Source organism: Myzus persicae, unplaced genomic scaffold (genome assembly GCF_001856785.1).
Source record: "Myzus persicae strain clone G006 unplaced genomic scaffold, MPER_G0061.0, whole genome shotgun sequence".
NCBI lineage: Eukaryota > Metazoa > Arthropoda > Insecta > Hemiptera > Aphididae > Myzus > Myzus persicae.
Window position 1 is genome coordinate 15,260 of NW_019101202.1, and position 11,814 is coordinate 27,073.

General features: G+C 33.4%; 1 protein-coding gene across 1 annotated transcript; it reads right to left on the bottom strand.

The window, feature by feature from the left end:
• Positions 1-448: 448 nt before the first annotated feature.
• Positions 449-11,347, bottom strand: LOC111028181 (serine/threonine-protein phosphatase PP1-like). Its single transcript, XM_022306724.1, has 3 exons — positions 11,063-11,347; positions 7,466-7,924; positions 449-3,171 (listed from the first exon to the last, which is right to left on the bottom strand). Exons 1-3 carry the CDS (start codon positions 11,345-11,347, stop codon positions 2,956-2,958), a joined length of 960 nt encoding a protein of 319 aa, XP_022162416.1. The 3' UTR covers positions 449-2,955.
• Positions 11,348-11,814: the final 467 nt, after the last annotated feature.

Below are 11,814 nucleotides of genomic sequence, written 5' to 3' on the forward strand. Positions count from 1 at the left end.
AAATAATACAAGCACACGCACGCTTCTGTAATAAGCGTAAGTTAGTAAAAGTGCATCATATATATAATGCAGAGTTTGAGACGGGAATCCATACGACTATACAGCTATAGTGTCGCAATAAAATGTTTTATCGAATTGTATCGATCGAGTCTTAGGAGAACTACCGCAGGCCACAAAGTTAATACGCGCGTCGTGCTAAATCGAAATATTTTTTATTAATATTATTATTATTAAATGCGCTACACGTTTAATGCGGTCGTCGTACGCGTCGTGAACAGTTTGTATACCTAGATTAGATGTATTTTTTTGCACGTGTGTATCTGCGGTGAACCGTGAGCAATTAAAAATAAATAAAATAATAACACTTTACTCAGGGCCACGGTACTTCAAATAAAACATCTCTGGTTTATACATAATTTATTTTTATTTTTTATCTTTCTCGTGTATGTTCATTTGATGTACACATATTAGTATCACATACTATTACATGTTAGTAAAATAATATAATATCATACAAAAAATGACTTGTTTGTATATAATTATTGTCCCCTTCTCTGGGACCAGTATAACATGACAATATGATAATAATATTATGATAAATGATAAATCGACGTGTATGACAATATTACAACGTACTATGCACATAGCAAATCGCATTTCCGAGGTAAATCGTTTTATTTTTCTTCTCATACCAAAGTTGTGTCTGTAATACATATATTTTAACCAATAAACAACATTCGTCGAAAATTGTATTACTTTTATACACGCAGAATCAATATCAGCTATCGTCGTGGATGAGTTGATGATATTATTTGTAGTTAAAATGTAATTAGCGTAGACGGTAAATAACGTTTCGATAGTAAAAGAATCTCCGCGATTCGGTGTGGACCCAATTACTTGGGTTCGCTTTTATACATCCAAGTCGTATACATATACAATGCACATAGTATTCCCTGGCGGGCGGTATAAAAGTAAATTTTACTTTAATGAAAATACGAAAGTTTATTTTTCTGAAAAGGGAAATACATATATACCTAGCGGGTTTTTCATTTAAATTTGAAACTCGCGTGCAGACAAAATCCACAGCCTTTCAAAGTCACAGTGTCACAGTCGCCGTGATAAGAGTGAAAAATAAACCATAAACATAAAGCAAACATTATTTTTTCAAGCAAAACCGCAACGATTTTAAAACTTTTTCGCAACATACGACTCGACGGCTGTTGCGGTGATTTTTGTCGCGTCCCTCCCTTAACTATATTATGTGACAATGATAAACACAAACTATATAATATTCTGTTTTATGGAAATTATATGACAGTGACAGTACTGACACCCAACGCACGAACGAACGTAGCTGAAAAATCTAAGAAAAAAAAACTAGAATATCCGGACACTCCGGTTTACTATGAGACTTTCTGTAGTAATCGGTGTACTCGTAAGGTTTTCGTACGTTTTATTATTGCGATACACTGTCCCTCTCATTATTACCGACAATTTGTGTCCACCGAGTTCTATAAAAAGCTGTGTAGAATAATATTATCATCTCCTATACTTGCAATCAATTGCAAAACGAAACGAGCGCGTAACACTCGGCGTAATCCTATATACCTATACGAGTTAATTTAATGGCTGGCTGCATAAAAATTATAAGTACCTACGATTGTATAAGAAGAGAAACTATAAACATCGATGGACGCCTTCCCCTCTTGATTTATTTATAATACACCCTACGTATAATATTATATTATATATTAATTTGTTACTCGTAACGCTTGTTGGACGATATTTTTTGCTATCATATTATTACAATAATAATTTGTTGTTCTCCTTTAATTTTGAAATTTTATATTTTAGTGCCGCTTACGTATCATTTGGCGGATTATTGATGCGACTGCTGGGTGACCCAAACAATTTACACGGATTCGAAGTGGACCAATGCGTTTACCTGCTGATGAAGAAATTAGCTTTTTAAAATTATCTACGGATTTGGGGGGGAGAAGAGCTGTAATCGGTTTGCTAAGATAAACTGTATACCTACATTTTTATACAATTGAAATATAAACATTACAAATGTGTATCTTGATAATACATTTTGTCTTATTATTATTATTTTTTTTAATACCATTTCATTGAAATGTGTTGACGGCACCCTTATCGTCTGCATAATAAATATACCTTTTATCTAGATGTGTCTGCTGATGTCATGCGGTAAGTCATGCCAGGAATGTTAATTACACTCAGTTGTATAATTAGTAATAGATTACAAAATACAATTCATCTAACTATTGTACCGTGTTAATCGATTCAACGATATCTTCCATAACTGCTGTAATTTGTTTAATTGCCTGCTTTTTTAATACAACAGCACAATCGCCGTTTATTTACTCTAGTTTCAGAAGCATATCTTCCAACTTTATATTTTGGAATATCTTGTAGAACATTGAATACTGTGGCGCGTCTCATTTCAGTCATATATTATAACTTCGGTTGAATACTTTCCTATTATAATACAACTCTCAAACGCGTGGCTCTAGGCAGGGTCGATAGTCGTGTGCTTAGCACCCCAGCTGACGAAGGGGAAGGGGATGATCAGACCCGCGCCGAACCTCTCGGCGTGGAGCTGTTACAATATATATAATGGGCGATCGTCGGAGTGCCGTATATTTTATCCGCGATGCACGATTGAGTATTTTGGATACAATAATAAAGAAAATCCGTTAAAATAGAGTTCCGATGGACATATCATATGCAACTATAGTGATAATGTATGTTAAAAAATTTATTAGATTTTCTAAAAAGTAGAATTCGTTTGTTTCTTTCGTGGCTTTCGTGATATATCTTGCATTGTGGACCTGCTGTAAATAATTAAAAAAATTAAGAGTTCTGAGATCCATGTCCAGCCGGTATACAGCCCGCTGTATAAACATCTTAAAAAAATCGCTGTCGCACTGAAGTCTAACACGATTTTGATCTTCTGTTTGCCGCCCCCCGCACCGCAACCTGACGCTTGTTTTGCGCTGCTCCTTCAACCGGTATCAGCTGGAAAGTGCACTCGGCGTGTTTGTTCACAGACATGACGGCGCCCGGCAAACCGTATCCATTGTAATCGGGTGCGCTGAACACGGTCACCAGCTTGCGGCCCGCGAAAAATTGGTAACCGCCCTCCACGCACTGTGTGTAGGACACACGATACATTCATTATGATAAATAACAATTTGAAACACGAATAAAAATAAACAAAATAATCGTTCCACAATATTTTTCTGTACACAACTGTGTAAGACTATAGCCTATGTATTATAGTGGTCGAGGGCAATAGATGGCAATCACTTTTTAAGAACTTTGAATGCTTTTTATACAGTTACACACTTTTTTTAATTCGTACAACATGTCTGTATTTTAGTACAGAAATAGTAGCAGACGCGTACGTTCGATTGCAGCACGCCAGCACATAATGCAGTTGTGAATGCATAATTGCATATTATGGTCCTTGATATAAGTGTATAGTAAAATAAGTAAGTACAAACATCTGGATCTGAATATTATATAATATCGAATTTAATTATTCTGTCCCAACTTTTTACTGATACCTATATACATATACGAAATTTAGACTCGTGACCACTTGTTTTCATTGCTTGCATTTTAGATTCAATGTAGCATGAATCGGAAAAATATATTACAACTAAAGTACGATCCGATTTCAACCGTCTTCATCGTTTAAGTATATCTACTGCATACTTTTACGGTTATACCTATATGTGCTACGACTACCTATATACCAATCATGCCGTGGATTGACCTGCATTGCTTATAAAAACATAGGTATTCATGTTAAAATAAGATAAATAAATACTGTACATATTAGGTAAATATGTTAGATAAAGTATGCTTTATTGCAGAACTGCCAATTAAACCTGTTAAATTGATCAATCTGAAAAGTTTTTGTAGCAGTGACCTATATAATATATAATATATATGAAATTACCCTTACAATATATAGTAAAGAGTATTGAGTATTGACTAATTATATTAACTTTAATAATAGGTTGATCGAAAATTAAGTGCATACATACTTACAATTTTGATGGCGGTTACACTGTCTTGGACAATAATAATTCATGTTAGGTAGTATAAAAAAACTTCTATCCACCCTATTCCATATTATTATGACCTATTCTGCAAAACGTAATATTGTTTAAAAACTAATTTACACGCTACGTAGCTTTATTATTTCAAAAGCATAACTCTATTGTAATCTATATAATATATACATACCTAATATAACTATAGATAGGTCACGGTAAATGATGTTTTTTTTTAAAATAAATAAACCTAAAATGTTGGTATAATTAGGACATCTAATGCGTACACTGAAATAGTCTGGAAATATAATTTTAATTAATTTAATAATAATGTACTAACATGTTTAATGTGAACGTTGTAAAGGTGTACTTACGATTTTAATTAGGGAGTTAAATTTACACATTTTGTAATGAAAGTTTTAAATTGCTAAATTACCTACATAGCCTTATTATAAATATAATACTATTTTAGTATGCTACTCAAGTAAGTAACAGAGTTTAGGTAGATTCGTTGTACGTCCTTTCTAATTTTAATATTGTCTTGGCAAATAAATATAATATTTTTTTTTAAGTTTAGTGACACTCGCGTAGAATATATAAATAATAAATATATTATGCTGATTAATTGAACTTGTTCTACAAGCTTTCTTCACAAGGATACACCTACATATAATAAATTATAATATATATTATTATATTACCATAAATTACTTATAATATTATGACACATTAATAAATTATAATAATCATAAATATATGATAATATTTAATAATATCTGCTGCAGTTAGTAGTATACTAATATATGACTTAAATAGCCACTGAAACTTTTGTACCTAGTTTCTGAACTTAACAATTTATCTTAACAAACGTAACCATAAGTATTTCTAAAAGCAATTTGTTATGCGCCTATACGAACATTCCAAACAAATATTAGGTTATACCTACCCGTACTTACATTCCACTTGAAGAAACTATTTCAGTTTGATATTAATATACCCACAAGTCAGTTGAGCAAATATAATATGGGACATAATTATTATTTGCAGATAATCATAGTTGGCCTATCTAAAAACTTAAATATTGAACGTAATTTGTTTCCTATTATTAACTTATATTTAAGTGAAACTATTCATTGAAAAATGATTTATACTATATATATTTATAAACTACGTACCTAAGTATTATTTTAGACCAGTTTGAAAATAATTATTATTTCTTATTTTTCTTTTAGCTTGCATTTTTTTCCAAAGGATAAGTAACTATATTATTGGCTTATAATTATCTGACATAGAGCCAATAATAGTGATACTACTGAGCTATTGCAAATAATCATTGTTTCAATTAAATACTCATAAATACAAATTATAAACTAGCCACCATAATAAACAAAATCGTTTTAATTTACAAGCGTGATATGCATAAAACTACTTCATTTTGAATTTTGAATTTGCTGTGTCAAATGTTAAATAATAATATAATGTGTAAATTATATAGCTGGTGGTCGGTATACTAAGCCCCGTATAATGAACTTATTTATTTACTTAGATAATCCCTGCAGAGACGGTAGGTACTAATAAAATATACTTAGTATATATCATATATGAATGCATTATTTAGACCTTTCTAACTCTAGCCAAACATTGTGCACACGGTATAAGCGTGGAATAATAAAAAATGTAAATGTTCGTGGTAGAAATAAAAAAGAACATACAATGATAATAAAACAAACTCATTAAGCGTAGAGATTTTAATGAAATTGTAATAAAGTTCTTTGAAACTGCCTCAATACTTGGACCCTATACATCAGCTGTAACCATTGCCAAATTACAAACAAACAATTCTATCATTATAAACGTTAAAACGTAGCATAGTTGGGCCGTGAACCAACAACGAAGGTTTAATAATAATGATAATACAATCTCGTAACGAACGCCCGAGTGACCAAAAGAGGGGACGACAATATTACTGGCCCTACATTTATACGTATAATATATTCTATAGACATTTGTATAGGTATAAAATATATTTTACAGACATTTAATAATATATTCTATAGACATATAATATAGATGTATATAGGATTGAAAAATTAGTTTCCGGACTATTAAAATAAAATAGTAATTGCGTGGGGGATAAGATCAAGGGTGGTAAATGTTCGTCATAAATAAAAACTATAATTTTATTTTTGATGCGAATACTGATCGGATGTCCGCTTCGTGTTCGTAGGTACTCGACTATTCGTGCCCGCCTACCAACTATGTATTATTTATTTCCATCAATACGAGATATAAGAAGTCCAAAAAATAAAGAAAAAAATGTAATGATTAGAGCATATACATAATATAGTAAATAAATTACTTATATGATATAAAACAACGATTTAGATTATTAGAACGCAATATTTTACTAAAAAAATTTGTTTTTTATATAAGATAACTAATTTCAAGGTTAGGTTAATTCAATTCTTAGAACTTGGAAGCATAAATTAATATATTATTATTGTATCTTGCCATCATGGCAATATTTTAATTGTAACTATTGCATGTGCATATTCACATCATAGAGTATATATATGCGTTTAGGTACCTACGTCATATCTATATTCTAATACTTAACGGTAGGTGTTAAATAATTTATTTTTATTTTGAGTATCCAATAATATCGTAAGAAAACCAAAAAAATACTTAAAATTATAATTAATTTGACCCTTTCATCTCCCCAATTTTTACAGTTCACATTTTCCATCCCTCCACTTATTTTATACGACTGTTTAAGCGATATATGAGAACTATATAAATTATGAGAGACATCCCTTCACATGTATACCTATATATATATTGAGCTACTTCAACCACTGAATACAGCTCGGGAATTTTCAAAAATATTATTTACCCATAGGAAAAATTCACTGCCGGGGAATATAACTTGACGCCCTGCAACCTATAACCAGGGCCACGTAGTAACCAGACACCGGTTGAATATATAAGTATATAAGTATATAAGTATATAAGTTCCTACGTCGCGCACAAGCCGCAACATAAAACTGGGTTTCCACAATTCGCTTATTTGACGAATAAGTACGAATAATACTCAAATTGTCGTCAAATTACGAGAATAGTCAAATATAAGACCATTCCCGTTAACTACTCGTGGTGTATTCGACGAACAAATAATATATTTCTTTAGCTCGTGGCACTTAACCGATGAACCGCGGGAAGGTGGCAAATACAAAGACATACCACGAATAATAATAATACCGAATACCTAATGGTACAAGTGCCAACCCTATTACCATATTACATGACGAGTGCCGACGAATAGCGAACGTTCGTCAAATACACGAGTCGAGTGAGCCCGGCCTCACATATGTAGCTGGTACCTGATGAGCCCTGACCACCAACTGGAACCGGAATCTGGACAGGAAATCGGCCACCCGGTCGGCGCCGAACACATACGACACGTTCCGGCGAACGTTCTTCCGCCAGCCCTGGATGGGGCCCGCGGCCGGATCTGACCACAGCAGGTCGCACAGCATACCGCGCCTGGGCACCGTGGCGGGCCTCCGGATCCGGTCTATCTGAGCCATGTGGTGCAGATCCGGACTGAGGCCTCCGTGCGTGCAGAATATCAGACCGCCGATGACCGCGGCCACCGGCATGCAGTCGAACGTCCGGTTGAACGCTCGCCACAGCCGGGCGCCCGTGAGCAGGCCGTACCGGGACCGGCACTCTCCGTAGAACCCGTACCGGATGTTCACGGTACGGCACTCGTGGTTCCCTCGGAGGAGGTGAACGTTTTCCGGATACCGTGTCTTGAGCGCCAGCAGTAGAGTGATCACCTTCGAGACGCATTCAATGTGTATAATTATGATGTGTTGATTTTATATCATATAAATATAATTTTATAATAAATAACAAGTGTCATAATGATAAAATAGAAATAAACAAATATATACAACAGGTAAGTAATACGCTGCAATAACTGTGGTAAGTAACATATACATGTACTGTAGTGAAGTGTCATCCTTTGGAGGGGGGAGCATTTGCATCTGCCCGATTTTAAAAGCCACCTGACTGCTATATTATAATTATGACGAAATGTATTATATTGTGAAGGTAATATTCAATATTTTACAGTAATATACTTTAGCTCTCGTGTTTAGTATTGTACTTTAGTTTGTTCAACACCTCTGTAAAAATGTAAAATGAGCAAGATATCACGATGCCACATTCATCTAAGTGTATTTTGACTACGATACATATTAAAATCGTGTTAGGTGAGAATAAATTGTAGTGAGGCTTGTTATCTTTTGTAATATGGGCTTTTCAAAATTGTTCTCCCCTCCGGGCTCCTTCTATTAAATACTGAAAATATGGAGACACGGCAACGTGTATGAGAGACCGGGGTTAGTTGTTACACAAGTTTTTACTTGTCACAATGCTATTAACACAAAAACAAATGGTATATTTTGTGTTTGTCGAGTGTTCCATTCACATTGATACAATGAAATTAATCATATCTTCTAGATAAGGGGCCGATTATTGAAGTCTTAAGACAAATTTCAAGACGAAAAAAGTGGATTTTAAGTCCGAAAGTAATCGTTTAGTATATAAATACATTTAATAGTTGCCATTTGTATAAGCTACCTATATACATAATTATAGGGTTAGGATGTTTATGATTTAGCATATTTTTTTTTAGGTTGTCCAATAGCATCCATTCTTATGTACAGAAATATGTTTTATGATATCTATATTCAAAATATCAAAATTTTATTTTGCATATATAATTGCATATTTTACCAATTTTTATTTATAAGCGCATAATTTGTGTTTTTTCTGTTTTTAAGTGTATATTTGACGGTGTTCAATGCAAAATGCTAAAAATTACCTTCATTTTATATTTTATTTACTGAATCTTATCGAAGTTTGATTATCTGTATTTCACAAATTATCCCTTATTTATTGTGGAGAGTTCAATATGGTTATACCTACTTAAATAGAATTTCCGATAACCTCCGTCAATTGTCATAGTCAAAACTTATCTTAAAACCGCGGCCATAACAATTTTATCAGATACTTTAACATAACGTTTAATAATGTATAGTTAGTTGCCGTCTTGTCTACGACCGATGTAGATAGTAGGTAGGTTCCTCACCGTATATTGCTCGTTTTGGGTTTTGCCGTGTATCTATTTGATTTTATTAAATCACTCAGTTACACCGAAAGTTAAAAACTCTTGTTCTAACCGATTAAGAAGTTTTGTAGAAGAATTTGGAGAGCACGTTTTAACTACGGGTGGTTCGTGGTTCAATTCTTTATTGCAGATTATGAGAAGTTTGAACAGAATATGAACACCGCTAAACATATTCGATTAAATAAAGAAAAAGAAAAAAATGATAAACAACGATTAATATCGAACACAAAATATCATTCAACTTAGATTATTATGTAGAGCATTGACTTCAGCCAACATACCATTAAATAAGGTTAAGTAACACTATTTTTCGTGATTTTTTGGAAATAAAATTATTCAATGTAACTCTCTTTAATTTTTTTTTTTTTTATTTAATTTTTTTTCAGTTTTTTCAATTTGTCTATATGTTTATGGCATCTTTTATCCAATAATTTCTTTATTTTTAATGCATATTTTTCAAACTTTTCATACATATTTAGCTGGTTTTTAGTGCATAAGTGATAGGTGCATACATATTCATACATTTTTTAGTGCATAAATATCCTAATTCTATACATAATATTAAAATCTAACTTTGTTGTCTCGGCGAAGAACTTAAGTCTAAGTGACCATCTCACATTTGGTCTGTCATATTTGATGTGATAATACGTGATAAGCCGATAACACATAAAGTTAATTTTCTATCAATTATATTATAAATTATAATAAGGTTTGTACTTAATTGTGACATATCGTGTTGAAATAGTTTTATATTAATTACTAAATATGATTTAAATTTGAACATTTTATATGACCTAACTTGTTATTATTCTATTATTAATGAATTCAATTTATTTGCGTTGAGTAATTATTTTAAATCTGATACATGTGTTACACTGAATTTAAACTATTTATTATTAGATTTTCCTGAGGGGGCTGGGACAACTATCCTCATTCCCCAGGATGGTGCGTGCGGAGTGCAGTAGCCAACCCTAGAGTAAGATATATAGGTTGTATAAGTTCCATATTTTTTTTTAAATATAAAAAAATATTTTTTTACTCAATTATAGGTGTTTATTAATTTTATATGAATATTATGTTTTCAAATTGGAATTTTGAGTAATATATGCCAAACGCATCATTTGGAGTAATATCTACACTAGTATTACATTATAAAGCTATAGGTGTATACGTTTGAACACGATGATCGCAGTAAACAGAAATGACTGGACCGATTTCAATAAAAGTCGTAACAATAGATTCCTCGAGAATCTGAGGGTGTTTTTAGCTTCTATATCGAATGATTTATTTTGTTTATTTTAATATGGTTGCCATTGACCTACCTATTGGTTACAGAAATACAATTTATAAACAAAAATTGTTATAGACCAGACGATCGGTCACCATGCATTACTATGGGATTTTTTTTAGGTAAAAAAAAATATATTAATTTTAGAAGTGCACCACAAAAGTTAATGTCATATTAATGCTTGCGCAGACGTGGATTGCCCATCTCGGCTGAATTATATAGTTCACAAAGCGAACCGATGGCCCACATGCCGATTTACCCGTGAAATATTATATGAATGCGCAATATAAAACCATATTATACCCAGTGATAGATAAAGTTACGGCTGCTACATCTTTATACGTCCATAACTTAAACCTAGATACACTATAGCTTCGCATTTGATGTTTTTTCGTTTTTTTTTTCAAGGTCGAAGACGGGTATCAGAACGGTTAATATTTCATAAAATTATATAAAATGATGTATAAACGAAATGATATAGTGTGAGCATACTTCGACGGACTGAGGGCCGCGGTCCACGAAATCGCCCAAGAACAAGAAGTCGGCTTTCGGCGGCCGGCCGGCCACTTCGAACACCCGGAGAAGATCGCCGAACTGGCCGTGCAAGTCGCCGACCACTTTGATGGGTGCCTGCAGGCGCAGCAGCATGGGTTGCCGGAGGAACGAGCGCCGGGCGTCCACGCACAGGGCTCGTATGCGCGGTTCGTCGCAAAGGCGGCCCGTGGCGCCCAACAGTCCGTCGACAATGTCGTCGTCGGTACAGAGTCGTCGAGACATGTTGTCGATTGTCATTTATGCACTGTGATTCGGTATGTTTTGGTATCTCTGCAACGACAGAGACACGACAGATATTATGTGGGTCACGAGACGGCCGACTGCAAAATTATGATATTATTATTATCATCGTCATCGTCATCGTCGTCATTATCATTATTGTTATTATACCGAGTACACACAATAATAGTAAGTTTCTGTATCGAACAATCGCGGCCGTGGTAAGAACGCGGTCGCTATGGAAAACGTAAAAAATAATTATTATTGCAGAAGTCGTCCGCCCGGATAGTATGCCAATCATCAAACCGTCGTAAGATTATATTGTGACCATAACATCACGGATGCGGGGAAGTGTTTTGTATACATTTTGTAATTTGATCTTCAAATATCTCTACATATTTCCGTACTTGTTTTTAAGTGCTTACGATTAAAAATTAATTTTCCAAAATGAAACTCAGATATCAACCAAA

Bases quoted from the DNA above. Each gene is read 5' to 3' on its own strand.
- LOC111028181 (XM_022306724.1), bottom strand. From the start codon at position 11,347: ATGTCTCGACGACTCTGTACCGACGACGACATTGTCGACGGACTGTTG. The intron at 7,925-11,062 runs GTATGCTCACAC...TGCGTCTCGAAG, and splicing joins GCGGCCCTCAGTCCGTCGAA to GTGATCACTCTACTGCTGGC. The intron at 3,172-7,465 runs GTACCAGCTACA...TCCTACACACAG, and splicing joins TGGTGGTCAGGGCTCATCAG to TGCGTGGAGGGCGGTTACCA.